Raw genomic sequence first — 24,162 nt, forward strand, 5'->3', positions numbered from 1 at the left:
ATAGATACATAAATTCCTTGTACTTGTTAAGGGTAGATTGATCAGTCAGCTATTGTGTTGTGGAGTGGGGCTGAATAAGATCAAAACACAGCCGAGGACACAAACTGAGGCCATGATCAAAGAATTTCTGCTACAAAGGAATGGCATGAGGGGGACTATATGGTGAACACCACACATAAACACACACACACACAGATTCGTCCCTCGTAACGGTCTGTCTGTCATCTATGGAAATTATTATCAATATTAAATTATCAATATGTGTTTTTATGTTTCACTCCTCCCATCAGCCTGTACAGTAGCCTACAGCACTGGAGCTCCCATTTAGGGCCCAATGGCATATGAACCCCTGTGTAAAAACAGTTACTGATTATGAGGCAACTTGGGAGAAGAGAGACAAAATGGGATAGTTAAGAAGCAGCTAGGAATGTGAGCTAAAATAAAGCTTTGTTTGGTGAAGGAGAACGAGAGATAAAAACATAACGTTATGAATATAACTACTGCTCCCTAAAGGAGGGAAACGAGGTACAACATACTTTGGGGAGTTGCACTCTCGCAACTTAGGTTGAAGGATCTACAATCATGCCTAACAAGGCCAATGAAATCCACCCCTCGCTGGAATTCAGAACTTTGCCTCTCCCGAGTCCGTACGGGAGTTGCAGCGATGGGACAAGACTGTAACTACCAATTGTATACCACGAAATTGGGGAGAAAAAGGAGTAAAAAGTAATTATCATAAGATTAAAATAAGAATTTCAGGAAGGATGTACGGATAACGTGTGCAGGTTCTCAACACGATTATCCGAGGCCAAAGCCATGAGCAGGTTTTGTAGGAGGATCTTCAGATCCACCGACTCCCGAGGCTCAAAGGGGGCCGCACACAATACCTCCAAAACCAGTGCCAAGTCCCATGTGGGCGCAATAGGTTTAGAGACCAGTCTGATATGACATTCACCTTTCAGGAACTGCACCACCAGGGGGTGGCCCCCAGTGAGGTTCCGTCAATTCCCACATGACACGCTGAGACAGTCGCCATGCACACTTTAAAAGTGGAGAATGCTTGAAAAGCTCATGTAGGAACATAAGGATGTCCCTCACAGAGCACTGAAATTGAACAAGTCCTTTATATTGGCACCAGAGCTCAAACGTTTGCCACTCATGGAGGGTGCCCTTGCAGACTGAATGGTAGCAATAACATTTAGAGGTAAACCTCTAGCCATCAGATTGGCCTGCTTACGAGGCAGCCCCATAGGAACCAAATATCTGGCCTCGGTTGCCAAACCTGCCCGTGCGCCTGGGACAACAAGTCCCTGCAAAACGGAAATTTCCACTGGTCTCCGCCTAAAAGGCGAATGATCTCTGCAAACTAAGGCTGCCTGGGCCAACAGGGAGCCACAAGAATCAATGGTAAGCCCTCCCGGCGCATCCACTTCAACATGGGCTGAATCAGAACTATTGCCGTAAACGCGTAAAGGAGGGTCCTAAGCCACTTGTGCACCAGAGCGTTCATTTTCAACGGGTCACGTAGGTCCCTCATCGAGAAAAATAGAAGACAGTGCACGTTGTCTCGCAATGTGTATAGATCTACGTCGGCCCTGCCAAAAATGTCCCATATCTGGCAGTGCCTCCACCCCTGAGAGGGTCCCAGCTGGATAAAAGATCTTCCCCCGAGTTGAGGCAACCGGGGACATGCGTTGCCCAAAACAAAAGCATGTGCGCACTGCTCCCTAGCAACAGGGAGCAAGCCAAGGTTAAGAAGGTGAGAAACAGAGTCTGTCCCCATCTGTTGATGCATGCCACCACATATATATTGTCGGTTCTGACCAGCCCAAGCAGGCCTGACAAAAACAGGGGGGAGCGCCTGAACGCCAGATACTCCAGGTAATTGACCTACAGTGCGCTTTGCACCAGTGTGCATACCCCCCAAATCGAGTTGCCTTCATACAGCGTACCCCACCCTCGGGGGATGCGTCTGCCGTGATCACCCTGTTGGACACAACTCAGCCCATGGGAGCCCCCTAACAATAGTCGAGGGACCCACCACAAGGCCATGGCCCAAAGCGACCCGCTTAGGCAGCGAGATGCAGCCACCATCATCCACAGGAGGCATAGGCACTGGTGAAAACGCACAGTGTGACCCGACTGAAATTTGTCTAAGCGGAGCCGGAACCCAGACACCCTCCGTGGGGATAGAAAAGCGTGATACGCCAGTGAGTCTAGCTCGAGACCCAGAAACAGAATGCATTGAGATGATGTCAGAGAGCTCTTATTCTCGGTTTCTCATGAAGCCTAGAGACTGAATACGGGACAGTAGCATGGATGTGTGTAATTCTGCTTGTCCCCTCGACCATACTCCACCAGCCAATCACTGTAATAGCCAGCTGCTTGTGAGTATTCTGAGTTTGTAAACTCTGAGGTGCTTGCTGAGAGCACTTAGGTCTAGAATGTCCCGTCCCTTTTCGTAACCAGGAATACCGGCTGTACAAGGCAGTCCATGATCTTCGACATAGGAACCACACGGATTGCCTGCTTCTGGTGACGGGAGGATATTTCCTCCCTCAAAACGTGCACTGAGGCCTCGGGATAAGTCGATGTGATGACGCTGCCAGATACGCACAACAAATTGTAGCCTGTTCCTTGACGTCACTGTTCGCATGATCCAGGGCGACACTGCCTATGTGCGCTATCGGTCGGAACAGACAGCGAGATTCCCGTGAAGTGACGTGATACCACTTTGTGGACTGGGAGAGAGTGGTTCTTCTCCCATTTCCACCAACCTTGACAACCATGTGTCTGAAAATGGAAAAGGAACACTTTTCATAAAACTCACATACGGGAGACAACACTTTTAACACCAGCGAAGACTGTGGAAATCGGTTGAAAAAACAGTTTTTATATGCCAAGGTTTGCCTAAAGCCCGGCCCACCGGGGCACACGGGCTCCGGCGACCAGTGACGTACCCTGATTGGCCGTGCCACTTGGGGGTACTGTTGTGACAACGAGCCTCACTCGGTTCAGGTGGTAAGATGCGTTCCAGTAACCGGCTGTCACCGAGCGCTGGACCGCACACATAAAAATAGATGCAGGGAAAAAACGTTATCATGGAGGTTACCAGGGGGTGAGTATGCTCTACCAGTATGGGACAGTTTAGTTGGCGCAACGTAACAGACAGTATCATTTTCAAATGTTTTGTTTTAGTTGCGGGAATCGTTCTTGTCCCCTACCGAGGGGAAGAGCTGAATAACTGAAGGAATTAATCCGAGCCTCACGCTTATCACCTGTGGAAGGTGGAGCTTCCAGCGAGGCGCAGATTTCATTGGACTTCTCAGGCATCATTGTAGATCCTTCAACCAAAGTCATGAGAGTGCGACTCCACATAGGATTTTGTACCAAAGTTGACTGACTGAAAGGGAGGAGAGGACATAGAGGGAATGATAGAAAGTGAGACAACAGCAGAGGAGAGTGATTAAGATAAGGAGCATAAAATAAAGAAAAAGAGAAAGAGATTCACAGGGGAGAAGATTTGAGTTGATTGTAGTTGTGGTGATATTTTATCCAGATCTGTTTTAATTATAGAACCAGATGCAGCAGCAGTAGGACACTCACACATGCACACAACAACACACACACACACAGTTTATCATGGAAAAGGTATTGTCCAAAGTTACCTTAACAAACTCTAGATGAAGTCACATTCATTCCCAGGAGTGTACTTTAATAGTATGTCACAAATATTTACTTAAAGGGACTCATTACATCCTAATAGAGGCACATCAGTACCTGTATCAATGTGGACCAAGACAGTGAGTATAAAGAAAGTTGTTCTCCCCAATAAGCCTCATCAGCCTCCCTCTGCATGACAAAATACATCATTGGGTAGGTGGTAGACAATGGCCTGAATTAGAATTTCAATTATTTAAATGTTTTGTCATTAGAGTGCTTCATTAGTATGAATGAGAAAAATAATAGATACATCCATTCATTGAACTTGTTAAGGGCAGATTGATCAGTCAGCTATTGTGTTGTGGAGTGGGGCTGAATAAGATCAAAACACAGCCGAGGACACAAACTGAGGCCATGATCAGAGAATTTCTGCTACAAAGGGATGGCATGAGGGGGTGGAGGGTGGGAGGGGAGTCACACACACACACACACACACACACACACACACACACACACACACACATCCTTTATAAGGCCTATTTGTGAAAGAACGTCAAAGAGGGAGTTTCAAGGAATTCAGCTTTGCTCCTAGCAGAGACATTCAACAGTGTATACAATGAGGGGATTTCACCGCCCCTCACAATGCTCACACATTCACACACCAGGATTATTAATAGCAGATACAAACTTTGTTTCCATAGTGATTGTTAGAGTCCATATGGAAAGTGTCTCCTCCTGTTGCTAAGACAACCAGCCAACGGAGAACTCTTAGCTGACAACGTGGTGAGCTGGTGATCTTTCCATAAACAGGCGGTCAACCCCATTGACAGACCAGTGGATATGGAGGAAAGGAAACCTAAGCATACCCGTCACATACACAACTTTATCTAAAAAATGTTTAACAACTGAAGTCAAGAGAAAAGGTGGTTTACCCAAAATGTTTGACCATCACGATGATAGGAATGAGACAAGCACTGTGGTAGAAATATCCTAATCAAATACTTATACCTGCACCAACATAGGAGCTTTGGGAACACATGGTATCATTGGGCTACATTAGGTAAACTGTGTTATGGATGATGTTTAAATCCTCACTAACAAGGATCCAAGTGTGTACTTAATGGAAACTTCAAATAATGTATGTCTAATGTCAGTGCACCTTATGTAAACATCCTGTTTCATTGGAACAGTTCATCGCTCAGTGCTAATGTATCAATAAGGCTTTACCATTCCAGTGTGTGTGCACTGTCACCAGACATACGAGGAGATACTCATATTTATCCTTTATTTGGCAAACATTTACCTGATATTTAGAGTAGAAACTGCATGGCAAAGGACATTCTTTAATAATAAAATATAGATAATAACCTCCTGATTTCTTTGTGAAGTTAGACAGACTCTGCTGTCTAACTCATCCCAAACCATCTCAATTGGGTTGAGGTCAGGTGATTGTGGAGGCCAGGTCATCTGATGCAGCACTTCATCACTCTCCTTCTTGGTCAAATAGCCCTTACACAGCCTGGAGGTGTGTTGGGTCATTGTACTGTTGAAAAATAAATGATAGTCCCACTAAGCGCAAACCAGATGGGATGGCGTATCGCTGCAGAATGCTGTGGTAGCCATGCTGGTTAAGTGTGCCTTGAATTCAAAATAAGGAAGGAAATAAATTCCACAAATTAACTTAACAAGGCACACCTGTTAATTGAAATGCAGTCCAGGTGACTACCTCATGAAGCTGGTTGAGCGAATGCCAAGAGTGTGCAAAGCTGTCACAAGGCAAAGGGCGGCTACTTTGAATTTCCAATATCAAATATATTTTGATTTGGCTAACAATTTTTTGGTTACTACATGATTCCATATGTGTTATTTCATAGTTTTGATTATTCTACAATGTAGAAAATAGTAAAAATGAAGAAAAACCCTTGAATGAGTAGGTGTGTCCAAACCTTTGATTGGTACTGTAAAGATTATATATACACTGCTCAAAAAATAAAGGGAACACTTAAACAACACAATGTAACTCCAAGTCAATCACACTTCTGTGAAATCAAACTGTCCACTTAGGAAGCAACACTGATTGACAATAAATTTCACATGCTGTTGTGCAAATGGAATAGACAAAAGGTGGAAATTATAGGCAATTAGCAAGACACCCCCAATAAAGGAGTGGTTCTGCAGGTGGTGACCACAGACCACTTCTCAGTTCCTATGCTTCCTGGCTGATGTTTTGGTCACTTTTGAATGCTGGCGGTGCTTTCACTCTAGTGGTAGCATGAGACGGAGTCTACAACCCAGACAAGTGGCTCAAGTAGTGCAGCTCATCCAGGATGGCACATCAATGCGAGCTGTGGCAAGAAGGTTTGCTGTGTCTGTCAGCGTAGTGTCCAGAGCATGGAGGCGCTACCAGGAGACAGGCCAGTACATCAGGAGACGTGGAGGAGGCCGTAGGAGGGCAACAACCCAGCAGCAGGACCGCTACCTCCGCCTTTGTGCAAGGAGGAGCACTGCCAGAGCCCTGCAAAATGACTTCCAGCAGGCCACAAACAATTGTGCATCTGTAAAGGTTTCTGAGGGTTTTAGGTGTACAGCCAAATTTCTTTATCCTCCTGAGGTTGAAGAGGTGCTGTTGCGCCTTCTTCACCACACTATCTATGTGGGTGGACCATTTCAGTTTGTCAGTGATATGTACGCCGAGGAACTTGAAGCTTTCACCTTTTCTACTGCGGTCCCATCAATGTGGATAGGGAGGTACTCCCTCTGCTATTTCCTGAAGTCCACGATCATCTCCTTAGTTTTGTTGACGTTGAGTGAGAGGTTATTTTCCTGGCACCACACTCCCAGAGCCCTCACCTCCTCTCTGTATGCTGTCTCATCGTTGTAGGTAATCAAGCCTACTACTGTTGTGTCATCTGCAAAGTTGATGGTTGATTTGGAGGCGTGCTTGGCCACGCAGCCATGGGTGAACAGGGAGTAGAGGGGGTTGAACACGCACCCTTTATTAAACAGCATCGCAATACAGTTCCTCACAGGGCGTCTTACTGCCTGTTCGAATTTGTATTTATTAGGGATCCCCATTAGCTGCTACTCTTCCTGGGGTCCAGCAAAATTAAGGCAGTTTATACAGTTTTAAAAACATTACAATACATTCACAGACTGTGTGCCCTCAGTCCCCTAATCCACCACTACCACAGATACATTTGAAGTCGGAAGTTTACATACACTTAGTTTGGAGTCATTAAAACTCGTTTTTCAACCACTCCACAAATTCCTTGTTAACAAACTATAGTTTGGCAAGTCGGTTAGGACATCTCCTTTGTGCATGACACAAGTCATTTTTCCAACAATTGTTTACAGACAGATTATTTCACTTAGAATTCACTGTATCACAATTCCAGTGGGTCAAAAGTTTACATTAATTGGAGGTGTACCTGTGGATGTATTTCAAGGCCTACCTTCAAAGTCGGTGCCTTTTTGCTTGACATCATGGCAAAACCAAAAGAAATCAGCCAAGACCTCAGAAAACAAATTATAGACCACCACAAGTCTGGTTCATCCTTGGGAGCAATTTCCAAACGCCTGAAGGTACCACATTAATCTGTACAAACAATAGTATGCAAGTATAAACACTCAGGAAGGAGACGCGTTCTGTCTCCTAGAGATGAACGTACTTTGGTGTGAAAAGTGCAAATCAATCCCATAACAACAGCAAAGGATCTTGTGAAGATGCTGGAGGAAACAGGTACAAAATAATCTAGATCCACAGTAAAACCAGTCCTATATCGACATAACCTGAAAGGCCGCTCTGCAAGGAAGAAGCCACTGCTCCAAAACCGCCATAAAAAAGCCAGACTATGGTTTGCAACTGCACATGGGGACAAAGATCATACTTTTTGGAGAAGTGTCCTCTGGTCTGATGAAACAAAAATAGAACTGTTTGGCCATAATGCCCATCGTTATGTTTGGAGGAAAAAGGGGGAGGCTTGCAAGCCGAAGAACACCATCCCAACTGTGAAGCACGGGGGTGGCAGCATCATGTTGTGGGAGTGCTTTGCTGCAGGAGGGACTGGTGCACTTCACAAAATAGATAGCATGACGAAACAGGAAAATTATGTGGATATATTGAAGCAACATCTCAAGACATCAGTCAGGAAGTTAAAGCTTGGTCGCAAATGGGTCTTCCAATTGGACAATGACCCCAAGCATACTTCCAAAGTTGTGGTAAAATAGCTTAAGGACAACAAAGTCAAGGTATTGGAGTGGCCATCACAAAGCCCTGACCTCAATCCTATAGAAAATTTGTGGGCAGAACTGAAAAAGTGTGTGCGAGCAACAGGCCTACAAACCTGACTCAGTTACACCAGCTCTGTCAGGAGGAATGGGCCCAAATTCACCCAACTTATTGTGGGAAGCTTGTGGAAGGCTACCCGAAACGTTTGACCAAAGTGTAACAATTTAAAGGCAATGCTACCAAATACTAATTGAGTGTATGTAAACTTCTGACCCACTGGGAATGTGATGAAAGAAATAAAAGCAGAAATAAATAATTTTCTGTATTATTATTCTGATATTTCACATTCTTAAAATAAATTGGTGATCTTAACTGACCTAAGACAGGGAATTTATACTAGGATTAAACGTCAGGAATCGTGTAAAACTGAGTTTAAATGTATTTGGCTAAGGTGTATGTAAACTTCCGACTTCAATTGTATACGGTACAAAATCCATGTGTTCGTGTGTGTACAGTGCATATGATATCGTGTGTGTGTATGCATACGTCTGTGCCTATGTTTTGTGTTGCTTCACAGTCTGTTCCATAAGGTGTTTTTTGTATCTGTTTTTTAAATAAAATTTTACTGCTTGCATGAGTTACTTGATGTGGAATAGAGTTCCATGTAGTACTGTGCGCCTTACATAGTCTGTTTTGGACTTGATGAAGTCAATCTCTCCTCCACTTTGAGCCAGGAGAGATTGACATGCATATTATTAATATTAGCTCTCTGTGTACATCCAAGGGCTTGTTAACCAATCTTTTACATGAAAAAACATTACAGGTTTAAAACCCTCTTTAGATCAGATACACGCAGACAGACCCACAAACACACAGGGAACAATATTCTCATCATCACTGTTGATGGGAGAAACAGAGCCACCCATCCACCACTCAGGGCTAAATGAAAGGCCCTGTCCACTGGATTAGTCAACACTTTAGTGTAGAAGGCCGACCCCCTCAAACCTAAACACAGAGCTGTTGAAAGGACAGACTTCAAGCTACAACTGGCACTGACCAAGCACGGGCTGTCTCTCTGAACACCTGATTGTATGGAGCTACAGCTGCCCCCCGATTGCATGTTTCCTGTCTTTTCTCTCTGTCTGCTCCTCGTATATGTTAGGCATTCAGTAACTCTCAACCTCTCATTCCTCTTCAGCAATGGCCTGAGCTAAGCAAAGATATTGATAAAATATTTATTTCCCTTGTAAGGCCTTTTTATGTGTTAATGTATGGCTCCTCACTATAAGTGGTCCCAGCATGAATATAGTCTCTCCTGTAGATTCTGGTTCCTGCCTGTCTCTCTCTTTCTCTTTCTCTCTCTAAGTCAGGGAAAGGGCACCAAAGTCCCTCTGCTAACTGCTTCCTAGGTCAAGGGTCAGCTCACACGTCGACACACACACACACACTGAGCAGGAAAACAACATCACTGAAGAATGTTCTCACCCACAAGGGACCATGTCAAAGTAGCACAGCTGATGTCAGCTCTATAAAAATGTAACATCTCTGACAATGTACAGTATTTTAGCTTGCACTTTCATACTTGATGTGGCCCAGAATACCTAGCACGCCAGTGATGTCCTTTCCACTCAAATCAAATACAGACATGAAACACAACACACTCTGGAAACTACAACAACAACAAAAAGCTAAATATGAAAAGCAAAAGTGCAAAATCCCCCCGGGCCATATATAATTCAGTGAAAAGACATGTAACACATCAAAGTACTGCTCAGAGCAAGGCAGGTTCGGATGTTAGAATACATTATCAACTGGACCAGACTGACTCGTACTAAGGACACATGAGAGCCTAGACACACACAAACACCTCAACAGTGTAATCTAAAACCATGGGGGAATTTTCTTCAATAGGCTAGTAGACCTCAGCATTAATAATAACCAATCATGGGCATGTCGTCAAGGTAGAGTCCTGATCTGAGCTCACTGCATTCAGAGCCAAAGCGCTCTTAGTGAAGAGAATATCCCCCAATCACTCAAACATTAATAGACTCTATTAGCAACTTTCTGCCCACACGCCTGCATTAAACATGACCAATATACCTAAAGAGGTCGTCAGTCTGTGTTAAACATGCAAAAAGGTAGAGGTACAGAAAACACATGCAAATGTCCCTCTGTATTTATAGTGGTGTAGCCTGAATCTGAATAACACTGCTAAGCGTTCCGTGTGAACTCTTTATGGTGTTTAAATGAGCAGAGAGATAGCAAAAGGCTCAGACCCATGCATGCTAGTTATACTGTAAATTCACTACTAAACTATATCCTCAACAACAGAATGGTCCCTTAGTGAGATATGATTTCAACACTTACGTCCCCAGGATCTCCTTGAAGTTGAAGTTCTCCTTAACATCTGACGTTTTCTTCTTCCAGGAATGTCCATCGTCACCCAAAGGCATCTTTCTTTTCTGGTGGTTGGATACAATACTGGAGAAGAGGAGGGAAACTTAAATCACTCACTGTTCAACATGGGGAAAAACTGGTCAGGCAAACACTCTTTCTGGAGTTGTGTACCCAAATATTTGTCTATGTATTAATTGTAATTGAAAGAATAAGGGTTCTTGTTTTTGAGGATAACAGAATAGCTTTGTCATTCCACACTAAAAATGTTTAAAAGTCAAAGAGATAATGGATGACTAAAAATGTAACTGGACTGTACATATTTTGGCACCTTTTGATTGACACACAAATGGTTTAGACTTACCTGGAAACTAAGTCTGATAAAGTGAGCTGTCAGACACTTAAAACCATTAGAATGTCACCAAGAATGTACAAACTTCTACAAATTGCTTCAGGTGACGAGGGTTTGCGGTCAGTCCTGCTCTTCCTTTACCTCATAATCCTGAATGAACACAATTTAAGCTTCCCTTCAACATCTCTTATTGCTATTCTTACCAGTCTGTGCACCAAAAATAAGTAACTTTTGTAACTATAGTTGACATACTCACTCACTCGCACTCTCAGTCTCACATTGAATATCCCTTTGAGCATGGGGAAGTTATTAATTACACTTTGGATGGTGTATCAATACACCCAGTTACTATAAAGATACAGGCATCCTTCCTACCTCAGTTGCAGGAGAGGAAGGAAGGAAACCACTCAAGGATTTCACCATTAGGCCAATGGTGACTTTCAAAAAAACAGTTAGAGTTTAATGGCTGTGAAAGGAGAAACTGATGATTGATCAACAACATTGCAATTACTCCACAATACTAACCTTAACGACAGAGTGAAAACAAGGAAGCCTGTACAGAATACAAATATTACAAAACATGCATCCTGTTTGCAATAACGCACTAAAGTAAAACTGCAAAAAAATGTGGCAAAGAAATTCACTTTACGTCCTGAATACAAAGTTGTATGTTTGAGACATATCCAACACAACACATCACTGAGTACCACTCTTCATATTTTCAAACATGGTGATGGCTGCATGATGTTATGGGTATGCTTGTCACCGGCAAGGACTAGGGAGTTTAAGATGTAAAAAAACTGAGCACAGGCAAAATCCTAGAGGAAAACCTAGTTCAGTCTGCTTTCCAACAGACACTGGGAGAAAATGTCACCTTTCAGCAGGACAATAACCTAAAACACAAGGCCAAATATACACTGGAGTTGCTTACCAAGACAACATTGAATGTTCCTGTGTGCCTAGTTACGGTGTTAACTCAAATCGGCTTGAAAATCTATGGCAAGACTTGAAAATGACTGTCTGGCAATGATCAACAACCAACTTGAAAGAGCTTGAAGAATTTAAAAAATAATAATGTGTTCATATTTTACAATCCAGGTGTGCAAATTTCTTAGAAACGTACCCCAAAAGACTCACAGCTGTAATCACTGCCAAAGGTGATTCTAACATGGATTGACTGAGGGGTGTGAATACTTGTGTAAAATAGATATCTGTATTTCATTTGCAATAAATTTGAAAAATTAAATAAAACAGGTTTTCACTTTGTCATTATGTGGTATTGTGTGTAGATGGGTGAGAAAAAAAATATTGAATACATTTTGAATTAAGGCTGGAACAACAAAATGTGTAATAAGTCAAGGGGTATGAATACTTTCTGAAGGCACTGTATTTGAGATTTGTTTTATTGAGTTTTTATCTGAAATTGCAGTAACAGCTTTTTACACCATGAAATTGTCGCAGTAGCTGCCGGCTTCACTGAGCCACGTCAAACAATGGAAGGCCATTTCCGATACTACCTCAAAATGTAGAGATATGTAATTCAACATTTTAGATACGCAAGTCAGACTCGATAATACATAGAATATGTTTTTTAATTTGTAACATTGTGTGGTGATTTCAGACATGGCACCAATGACTATATATGAATAAACAAAGCCATTGATCACGCGACACCATTCATTCCAATGTGAAGACTCAATAGTGCATTGGCCAAATGAAGAAGTCGGTTAAGACAGCGTCTCATGGAAACATAACATGCGCAGTTTATGCTACTCCAGGAAGTGAAGTTGCAGGCTAGCCCAGTGCTGCCCCATCTCATTGAGTAACTCAAATGTAAGGTTGACTGGGGTACTGCAGGCTGCCATTTGTATTTGTATTTATTATGGATCCCCATACTCTTCCTGGGGTCCAGCTAAATTAAGGCAGTTATAGCATTTTAAAAACATTACAATATATTCACAACAGATTGCACAACACAGATTTCACAACACATTAAGTGTGTGCCCTCAGGGCCCTACTCTACTACCACATATCTACAACACAAAATCCATGTGTATGTGTGTGTGTATAGTGCGTATTGTGTGTTTGTATGCATGTGTCTGTTGCTGGCATGTCATACCTACATTTGGTAGTCTTGCCAATGAAAAAATCCTTAAAGCAGTTGCAATATTTTTTGTGAGTAAGGAGCCATCTGATTCAATGAATGATGGAGTGGAGTTTGCCTTCTTGCCCAAAATTTCATTTAAGTTGCTCCAAAGTTTTTACTATCATTATTTATGTCATTTATCTTTGTTTCATAGTGTAGTTTCTTCTTCTTTTTATTCAGTTTAGTCACATGATTTTTCAATTCGCGGTACGTTTGCCAATTTGTTGTGCAGCCAGACTTATTTGCCATTTATTTTGCCTCATCCCTCTCAACCATACCATTTTTCAATTCCTCATCAATCCAGGGGGATTAAACAGTTTTTACAGTCAATTTTTTAATGGGTACATGTGTAACGGATGTGAAATGGCTAGCTAGTTAGCGGGTACGCGCTAGTAGCATTTCAATCAGTTACGTCACTTGCTCTGAGACTTTAAGTAGGGTTGCCCCTTGCTTTGCAAGGGCCGTGGCTTTTGTGGAGCGATGGGTAACGACTCTTCGTGGTTGACTGTTGTTGATGTGTGCAGAGGGTCCCTGGTTCGCGCCCGTGTCGGGGCGAGGGGACGGTTTAAAGTTATACTGTTCCATTGATGCTGTTGACCCGGATCACTGGTTGCTGCGGAAAAAGGAGGAGGTTGAAAGGGGGGTGAGTGTAACGGATGTGAAATGGCTAGCTAGTTAGCGGGTACGCGCTAGTAGCATTTCAATCAGTTACGTCACTTGCTCTGAGACTTTAAGTAGGGTTGCCCCTTGCTTTGCAAGGGCCGCGGCTTTTGTGGAGCGATGGGTAACGACGCTTCGTGGGTGTCAGTTGTTGATGTGTGCAGAGGGTCCCTGGTTCGCGCCCGTGTCGGGGCGAGGGGACGGTTTAAAGTTATACTGTTACACATGGTTATCAGTAACTGGGATGAGCAATTTCATAAATGTGTCAAGTGCAGCATCTGGTTGCTTCTGATTACACACTACAGGCCAACAAATATTACTTACATCAATAACATAGGAATCACTACAAAACCTATTGTATGATGACCTCTTATACATTATATTAGGCCCAGCCTTTGAAACTTCAGTTTTCCTAGATATGGCAACTATATTGTGATCACTACATCTGATGGATTTGGATACTGCTTTCAAGCTAATTTCTCCAGCATTAGTAAAGATGTGATCAATACATGTTGATGATTTCATTCATGTGCCTCACCTAAAGCCAGAATGGGCTTTAGGTGAGGCAGATGAACCCGTAGCCATATTGATTCAACAATATTTAACATGAGATCCTCTCTAAGCTTTACAGAAATGTGGTTCTGAATATAGAAGGCCACATCTCCACCGTTGGCATTTCTGTAGATCTTATAACCATGTATTGCTACCACTATATTCTCGGGGCTCCTGAGTGGCGCAGCGGTTTACGCCACTGCATCTCAGTAATAGAGGCGTCACTACAGACACCCTGGTTTGAATCCAGGCTGTATCACAACCGGCCATAATTGGGAGTCCCATAGGACGGGGCACAATTGGCCCAGCATCGTCTGGGTTTGGCCGGTGTAGGCCGTCATTGTAAATAAGAATTTGTTCTTAACTGACTTGCCTAGTTGAATAAAGGTTAAATACATTTTTACATTTTTAAAAAAAAAAATTTTTTTTAAGTGTTATCTAAGTGAGTTTCAGAGTTTGTCAGAATATGAAAGTCAACTGTTAATAGCAAATGATTGATTTCATGAACCTTGTTTCTTAAACTACATATGTTAACTTGGGCTTTTTTAGCACTTTTCTGGGATGCTTGATTGCTAAGTTTCCCAGTAAAGCAATAAAAACAGAGGTAGACATGCTCAGGTTATTTACAGTGCATATATTTACAGTCTACACACAATACCCCATAATGACAAAGCAACATTTTATTTATTTTTTTCAGCAAATGTATATATATTTTTTTTAATAAATATTACATTTACATAAATATTCTGACCGTTTACTCAGTACTTTGTTGAAGCACCTTTGTCACCGATTACAGCCTGGAGTCTTCTTGGGTATGATGCTACAAGCTTGGCACACCTGTATTTGGGGAGTTTCTCCCATTCTTCTCTGCAGATCCTCTCAAGCGCCGTCAGGTTGGATGGGGAGCGTCGCTGCACAGCTATTTTCAGGTCTCACAAGAGATGTTCGATCGGGTTCAAGTCCAGGATATGGCTGGGCCACTCAAGGACATTCAGAGATTTGCCCTGAAGCCACTCCTGCGTTGTCTTGGCTGTGTGCTTAGGGTCGTTGTCCTGTTGAAAGGTGAACCTTCGCCCCAGTCTGAGGTCCTGAGAGCTCTGGAGCAGGTTTTCATCAAGAATATCTCTGTACTTTGTTCCGTTCATCTTTCCCTCGATTCTGATTAGTCTCCCAATCCCTGCTGCTGAAAAACATCCCAACAGCATGATGCAGCCACCACCATGCTTCACCGTAGGGATGGTGCCAGGTTTCCTCCAGACGTGACGCATTGTCATTCATGCAAAAGAGTTCAATATTGGTATCATCAGACCAGAGAATCTTGTTTCTCATGGTCTGAGAGTCTTTAGGTGCCTTTTGGCAAACTCTAAGCGGGCATTCATGTGCCCTTTTCTAAGGAGTGTGGAAAAAGTCAAGGGCTCTGAACACTTTCTGAATGCACTGTATGTTAGTGCAGGGTGAGCTGCAAACAGTGGACTTCCTGCTAGGGCACACATCCTCAGTGCTAACAGTATAACTCTGGTTCATAGGCACATGATTACTGCATACAATAGCTGTCAGATCAGCAGAGGCATTCAGGGCAGTAAAAGGGATATAAATTAGGTTACTTGCATTGTGTCTTCCAGCACCCCTGGGATAATGTACATTTGCTGAAGCATTATGACAACTCAGCAACACAATGGTTGGGATTTAATAAATTGGGCTTGAGTCATTGATAGGTCATTGTCTCAACGCAGCCTTATAAAGAATGCTGTGAAATAATCCAGGAACCCAAATTATTTGGGTGGATCCCATCCTCCTTATAATACGAGTTTTGTTTCCAGAAGGTATCAAAACTGTCAATAAATGTTACACCCACAGAGCTGCAATAGTCTCATAGCCAGTTACGGAGGGCTAAAAGTCTGCTGAACTCAATGCCACGATTGTAGGAGGGCAGAGGGCCAGATATTATGGGGCGTTTGTTGGTGTCAAGTAGAGACATCAGTTCTTTAAAATCTATCTTCAGCTGTTCTGAGCTGCCCTTCATAATGTCATTAAATCAAATCAAATGTTATTTGTCACATGCGCCGAATACAACAGTAAAATGCATTCTTACAAGCCCTTAACCAACAATGCAGTTTTAAGAAAAAAAAGTGTTAAGAAAGTATTTACTAAAATAAACTGAAGTAAAAAAAAAACAAATAAAATAAAAAATAAGAAAAATAACGAATAATTAGGGAGCAACAATAAAAAACAGTAGCGGAGCTATGTATAGAGGGTACCGGTACAGAGTCAATGTGCGGGGGCACAGGTTAATCGAGGTAATATGTACATGTAGGTAGAGATAAAGTGACTATGCCTGGATAATTAAACAGAGAGTAGCAGTAGCGTAAAAATGAGGGAAGGGGAAATATGCAAATAGTCCGGGTAGCCATTTGATTAGCTGTTCAGGAGTCTTATGGCTTGGGGGTAGAAGCTGTTAAGAAGCCTTTTGGATCTAGACTTGGCGCTGGGCATACGCATGGATATGAGGTCTGCCTTGATTCTCCCCAGGGTGGCACTACAGGACCCAGAGTGGTGGGTGTAAACAGTTTTCCTGGGGCCAAGTTTTTCCTGATCTGGTAGGCTAACCTAACCAGGTTAAACTCGGGGTATGACATAGTAAAGAATGTGCTGTAATTATTTTTTGATATGGGCTATCATGGGACCCTAAAAAAAACTTCTGAAAAAACTACTGGGCCTAGGTAGGATGAAAACAACAATAAAGTCCTGTCAAGAAAATTATGAATCAAATCATTCTAAACAACAGTACTTATCCCTCATGAACACTTTTCTGTCAATATTTTTTAGAAGCGCTGGTACAAATGCCAGATCTACTGTCTATGTATTTTATTTTTAGAATTGGCTTCCATATAGAACAGCTCAACATATCAACTCCTCGTGAATTTAATCCATTTTGAACTCAGGCTGTAGCAACAAAAAGTGGAATAAATCAAGGGGTATGAATACTCTGAAGGCACTATTTAACCGATTATGTAAAATGTCATCCTAATAACTCTATTCAGTGAGAATAAGCCCTGTCAGTCTGAGCATGCCATGCAGGATGATATAATACATTGTTTTGGTTTTTATCTGCCAATTCAGTAGCCTGGTATGATTACATATCAGGCTCCTGAATATGGTGGTTAACTATTTGTCTAGTGAGTTTTTCCCCTCATCATAGTGGTCTCTGACTTGTGGTCAGACTCGATGACGTGAAAAAAAAAAAAAAAAACTTGTGCCTTTTTTTCAATGCTGAATTCAATGTCATTGAGAAAATGTATTTTTTTCTGCTAAAATAATTTCTGAATTTAACAGTAATTCAAGTACTAACTGTAATCATCTAGTTTTTCAAAAGTATCTATAATCTGATTACAATATTTTTGCTGGTAATGTAACCGATTACAGTTAGTTTCTTGTAATCCGATGACATGTAACTGATTATATGTAATCAGTTACTCCCCAACCCTGTTGCTCGTATAAACAGGGAGTCTCACGGCATGTGCTAAACCCACGTAGATGTGATGGGGTACAGAAGGTGACTGCTGCATGGTGTTATCAGTGCCACCCCATGAAACCCTTAGGAAACGTAATGTCTGCCTCTTTCTTATCATGACCAGCCCCCACCAGCAGCTAATGACACTGCTGCTAGGCGCACACACACACACAAACACACACGCGCACAGACAGACACGCGCACAGACAGACAGACAGACAGACAGACAGACAGACAGACAGACAGACAGACAGACAGACAGAGGTTCATTCGGAGGTGCCTTTCCTTCCTCGTCTGAAGTTGGCTTCTTGCATGTCTCCATGGAAACCCCAGAGAGGTATGCTGGTATCTGCAGAACCAAATTGCACCAGGTCTAATGGCTAATGTCAGCTGAAGTAGTGTTTATTTTAGTCACATTGGTGTCGGTGCATGGTGTCAATGCGTGGTGAACGCACACAAAGAGGTGGGCAAATCAACAGATACCTCAGGGCCGTGCCTTGGCCTTTAGTCACAACTCTGGCCAATGTCACAGCCAGGAAAGTCCCAGCAAAAAATAGGTGGTTACCAGAGTTATATGTTCTAAATTCCAACTCATGTTGGTAATGTAATTGGTCCCAACTCTATTGGTTACTTGTGAGACCATGACCAGTGATGGAATTACAGAGGAGCTGTGTGTAATTCTGCAAATGAGGATGTGAGAGTGAGGAAGGCATTACATCCTCACTGAAAAAACTTGAATATTCCTTTTAACATGACAGGATGTGATTTATAGAAGAGGAACATTGAAGAGGTTTGAATAAGGTTTATCACCCCTTTTAAATGGTTAATCAACAGATATTTTTGTATACAGTACCAGTAAAACGGTTGGACACACCTACTCATCCAGGGTTTTTCCCTATTTTTACTATTTCCTAAATTGTAGAATAATAGTGAATACATAAAAACTATGAAATAACACATATGGCATCATGTCGTAACCAAGAAAGTGGTAAACAAATCAAAATATATTTTATATTTGAGATTCTTCAAAGTAGCCACCCTTTGCCTTGATGACAGCTTTGCACACTCTTGGCATTCTCTCAACCAGCTTCACCTGGAATATTTTTCCAACATTCTTGAAGGAGTTCCCACATATGCTGAGCACTTGTTAGCTGCTTTTCACATGATCTCCGCATGTGTGGTTCCCACCGTGAAGCATAGAGGAGAAGGTGTGATGGTGTGGGGGTGCTTTGCTGGTGAAACTGTCAGTGATTTGTTTATAATTCAAGGCACACTTAACCAGCATGGCTACCACAGCATTTTGCAGCGATACGCCATGCCATCTGGTTTGAGCTTAGTGGGACTATCATTTATTTTTTAACAGGATAATGACCCAACACAACTCCAGGCTGTGTAAGGGCTATTTGACCAAGAAGGAGAGTGATGGAGTGCTGCATCGGATGACCTGGCCTCAACAATCACCTGACCTCAACCCAATTGAGATGGTTTAGGATGAGTTGGACAAGCAGAGTGCAGGAAAAGCAGCTAACAAGTGCTCAGCATATGTGGGGACTCCTTCAAGAATGTTGGAAAAATATTCCAGGTGAAGCTGGTTGAGAGAATGCCAAGCATGTGCAAAGCTGTCATCAAGGCAAAGGGTGGCTAATTTGAAGAATCTAAAATATAACACATATTTTGATTTGTTTAATAACATTTGTGTTATTTCTTAGTTTGTCTTCACTATAATTCTACAATGTAAAAAACCCTTAAATGTGTAGGTGTGTCCAAACTTTTGACTGGTAGTGTATTTGCTTTACATAATTTTGCCCGCCAGTGAAGGCTATATAAATGAAAGGAACAGAAATAAGAAGTAGGCATCATAGACCAGCATGCAAAGCAATTTGCTTGGGGAAGCAGTAAGAGGAAGTCTAGTCAAATGTGTGACAGAGAGAAAGCCCTGTCAGTTATTTATGTTAATAACACAGGAAGTCTTCTGGGCCTTTCTGGTCTGGTAGCTTGTCCTGCATCTTAATAGTCTAGTGCAGGGATAGGCAACTAATTTTCCTCCAAAACATTTTTACACACATTTTAGGAACTCAGTCAGGGTCTCAACGTACTGTTGTTAGTTAGAATAGTAGAATACAAGGTGCAATTTCGAAATGTTGTTGTTCATCAGCAGTCTTTCTCTATGTCAGTCCAAATGTGTGGAATTGCAGGAAATTAGCTGTAAGAGAACTAATTGTCCACTCCGCCCCATGGCAAAATTAGTAAAATTGCATGAAATTAGTTATAAAATTGCAAAATCTTCTCTCTGCCCCCTAGCAAAATGTGTAGAATTGCAGCAAACTTGCTCTAAAACAGCAACATTTTCTCTACAACCCATGGCAAAATGTGTAGAATTGCACAAAATGAACAATAAATCTGACATTTCTATCTGCTGTCAATAGGGGCCACTAAAATGTTTTGCTCGCAATGGGTGTGTGTGTGGGGGGCCCTCATGATGACTTCGGATTTTTTATGGCCCCTATCCCATTCAAAGTTGCCCATCCTTGGTCTAGTGGCTTCTACACTCTCCTCTTCTCCTCTCCCTCGTCTGCACTAAGCTGAAAGGACGGAATAGCTGAGAGAAACATGGTGGACATGTACAAGGGTATTCGCTTACAACATGTTCAGTTATTATAGATCAGAGCAGATGAAGGAAAGTAGCTATATACAGTATACAGTATGATCTCTGAGTGCCGGTGTTATGCGCCCTTAATTGACACAGGTGCAGAGGTAGGGCTAGACGATGTGGCCTAAAAATCATATCTACATTTATTTAAATGTTTTCTCTAAATAAGCTTTGCTGTACTATTCAAGGTAAAATAGATTGCATTTCAAACAGTCAGCAATAATCAAAATAATTCAGGGCTCGTGAACATCAGAAAAATATAAGTAGGGTTGCACATTTTGGGGAATATTCAGATGTGGAAACTTTCTGTGGGAATTAACGGGAATATATAGGAATTTACAGGAATATATGGGAATTAACAGAAATATATACAAATTAATATTAATACCATTTAAAATGTAGATGTTTTTTGCATTGGAAATATTTACCATATCATATGGAGACGGAAACAAACATTTCACCTCATAAGTAGACATAATTGCAAATGATAAAATCGTTCCAATAGAAATTTTTAAAACGATTTAGTTACAAATTGGACTTTAATTAAATGAGTTAACTCTTCACATGGGTTGATTTCACTGAACAACAAAAGAAAGGGAATATTGAATGATCCCCAATGATCCATCGCATCTCCCAAACATACATCTGTATGATGCAACATACATGTACATCTGTAAAATGATTGTCTAGAAACTAAAGCTTTGGGTGTCTTCCCCTCAGGCTTCCATGTCTTCTCCCTGGACTTCCTCAATGTCCACATCTTCAACATCAGACTATGAGGCCTCATCTTCATTGTCACATCGCAACCTTGTTAAGGATGGCTCATTGTCAGGCTCAAAAAGCCTCAAATTTGCCCAGATGGCCACCAATTTTTCAACACTTTTATTGGCCAGCCTGTTGCATGCTTTGGTGTGTGTATTCTCAAACAAGGACCAGTTGTGCTCTGAGGTGGCTGATGTTGGTGGGATTTGAAGGATGATGTAGGCAACAGGGGAAAGAGCCTCAGATCCAAAAAGTCCCTTCCACCAGGTGGCTGATGAGATATTTTGGCACAAATGCCATATTTGCATCTCCATCCCAAAGCCCTTGCTTGAAGGTGTACTTCGCCAGACTGCCAAGAACCTTGCCCTCATCCAGGCCAAGGTGGCGAGACACGATAGTGATGACACCATATGCCATGTTGATCTTTGCACCAGACATGATGCTCTTGCCAGCATACTTGGGGTCCAACATGTACGCTGTGGCGTGTATGGGCTTCAGGCAGAAGTCTTCACGCTTTTTGATGTATTTCAGAACTGCAGTTTCCTCTGCTTGGAGCAACAGGGAAGTGGGCAGGACAGTGCAGATGTCTTCTCTTACATCTACAAGCAGAGTCTGAACATAAGACAATGCCATCCTGTCTCCCTCAATCTGTGTAATGGCTACTGCTATAGGGTTCAGGAGTTTCAGGCTGCTTACCACTCTCTCCCAAAATACATCATCCAGGAGGATCCTCTTGATGGGGTTGTCCATATCGGTAGACTGTGATATGGCCATTTCTTGAGGAGACTCCTTCTCCTCCAGGAGACTGTCAAACATGATGACAACACCCCAACGGGTGTTGCTGGGCAGCTTCAAGGTGGTGCTCTTATTCTTCTCACTTTGCTTGGTGCGGTAGATTGCTGATATAACTTGATGACACTTCACATGCCTAACCATTTCCTTGGCTATCTTGTAGAGTGTATCCATTGTTTTCAGTGCCATGATGTCCTTGAGGATCAGATTCAATGCATGAGCAGCATAGCCAATGGGTGTGATTTGAGGGTAAGACTCCTCCACTTTAGACCAAGCAGCCTTCATGTTCGCAGCATTGTCTGTCACCAGTGCAAATACCTTCTGTGGTCCAAGGTCATTGATGACTGCCTTCAGGTCATCTGCAATGTAGAGGCCAGTGTGTCTTTTGTCCCTTGTGTCTGTGCTCTTGTAGAATACTGGTTATGGGGTGGAGATGATATAGTTAATTATTCCTTGCCCATGAACATTTGACCACCCATCAGAGATGATTGCAATACAGTCTGCGTTCTCTATGATTTGCTTGACCTTCACTTGAACTCTGTTGAATTCTGCATACAGCAAATTAGTAGATAAAGCATGTCTGGTTGGAAGGGTGTATGCTGGGCGAAGAACATTGAAAAATCTCTTCCAATACACATTGCCTGTGAGCATCAGAGGTGAACAAGTTGCATCCACACCTCAAGCAAGACATTCATCAGCATTTATCTGACTATGTTCTTCCATTGAGTCAAAAAAACTTCTGATTGCAGGAGGACCATGAGCTGTTGCTATCGATAAGGTGTCTGATTCATAATTTTCACCTCGAATAGAAGTAGAGGGACTTTTGTCAGAGGTTGCTTGTTGTGAGCTCTGAGGGAACTTTATGTACTTGGCCAGATGATTCTGCATCGTTGTTGCATTCTTCACATATGATTTGGCACAGTATTTGCACATGTACACAGTCCTTCTACATTAGCTGCAGTGAAATGTCTCCACACATCAGATAGTGACCGTGGCATGTTCCTGTCAAGATCAGAAAAAAATAATTTAAAAAACCAAATACAATTCCATGTACAGATAAATAGTTATGCAGTTAGATTAAACAACTCCTTTGTAATATTTTTTTAATGAAACATGTATGGAAACAGGTGAAGTAACACTCCTCAGTTTCTGCCAGTTAGCAAAAACTAACTGGCAGAAATTGTTAACAAGTTATAAATTATTTAAACACACTTTGCTGTAGGCTACTATTTACTTGTTAACAAAAAATGTCATATAAAATATATTCACCCCACCTAGTATTGTAATCAAAACTTACCAGAAAACATGTAGTCCTTGGCTCAGACAGTGTAGTAGTGTGGGCTCAATAGCATCTCATTAGTTTGCAAGATCTTGAGAATCAGATGTACATGTGATTGAAGATTACACTGCACATGTGATGGAAGAATGTACTGTGCATGCAGAGAGTTGCAATTCCATTGAACTGGGAATAGTTTAACCAAAATAAGCTACAAGACCTAGAATTGCCTTATGTGTATCCCACAAAAAAAGGTTCACTGTTATAAGATACATTTTTGATGAATTTAAGCAAAATTCCTGGGATTAAATACCCAAGGAAAATTTCCAGAAAAACGATTTTTTAGATGAATGCCAGCGAAGCCACTACACAACACTAAACAACACATTAATTGCACTATAATGGTGACAAACGGTGCCCACAAACTGTGACGGCCTACAGAACACTGTCCCAACAGCAGAGCTTTCTTTTCAGCACCATTGAGTGGATCCTTACCACCTCTAAACCTGGCTATCAGCGGAGCCTTGTCTGGCAGAGAAAGAGTTCATTCATCCTCATTTACTGCATAAAAAAAAAAACATAGCTGATTTGGCTGACTTGCTTAAACAAATGTGTTTTTTACCAACAATTAATTAGACAAGCAGCCCTGAATGACGGGTCGCCACTGCATAGGACCCACTAATAATTGTATTATTTTATCAAAATAGTTTAAGCTGCTTCTTTGGAATAATCACCAATCAAGTCAATCTATGAAAAGGGCCTTTTTGTTACAAAATTTAACCAGAACCATGCATAATGCACATTCACTAATAATGACTAACTTCTTGTTGCATGCATTATAGAAAATGAACACAGGTCTCATGAAACAATCTCTCAAGCGCAAGCCCACGTGCTAGTGAGTAAGTAACCAGCTAATCTTTATACTTCAAGTTTAGCCAACTTGGATCTATTTGCTAGCTAACAAGGCAGAACAGTTGAATTTGTCATGAACACACCCTTCTGTCCATCTCCAACTGCTTGAACAGCATGCTAGCCTGTCCTCTTTGTCCAGATGTTGAAATCAAGTAGCCTACCTATTTTTCAGAATGAGAACGAGTTGCCAATTCCTTATACAAATGCATATTTTTATTCTTATTGCACATTTATAAAACACAGACTAGACAGCTAGTATAACAG

General features: G+C 41.9%; 1 protein-coding gene across 1 annotated transcript in view; it reads right to left on the reverse strand.

The window, feature by feature from the left end:
- LOC129815130 (calcium/calmodulin-dependent protein kinase type 1-like) overlaps positions 1-24,162 on the reverse strand; it is an 89,191-nt gene that overhangs the window by 56,150 nt on the left and 8,879 nt on the right. Inside the window, exon 2 of the mRNA XM_055868525.1 lies at positions 10,259-10,372. Within this exon, the coding sequence (XP_055724500.1) occupies positions 10,259-10,344 (86 nt within the window). The 5' untranslated portion in view covers positions 10,345-10,372. The remainder of the gene's footprint in view (positions 1-10,258; positions 10,373-24,162) is intronic.

Source organism: Salvelinus fontinalis, chromosome 18 (assembly GCF_029448725.1).
Source record: "Salvelinus fontinalis isolate EN_2023a chromosome 18, ASM2944872v1, whole genome shotgun sequence".
Lineage (NCBI taxonomy): Eukaryota > Metazoa > Chordata > Actinopteri > Salmoniformes > Salmonidae > Salvelinus > Salvelinus fontinalis.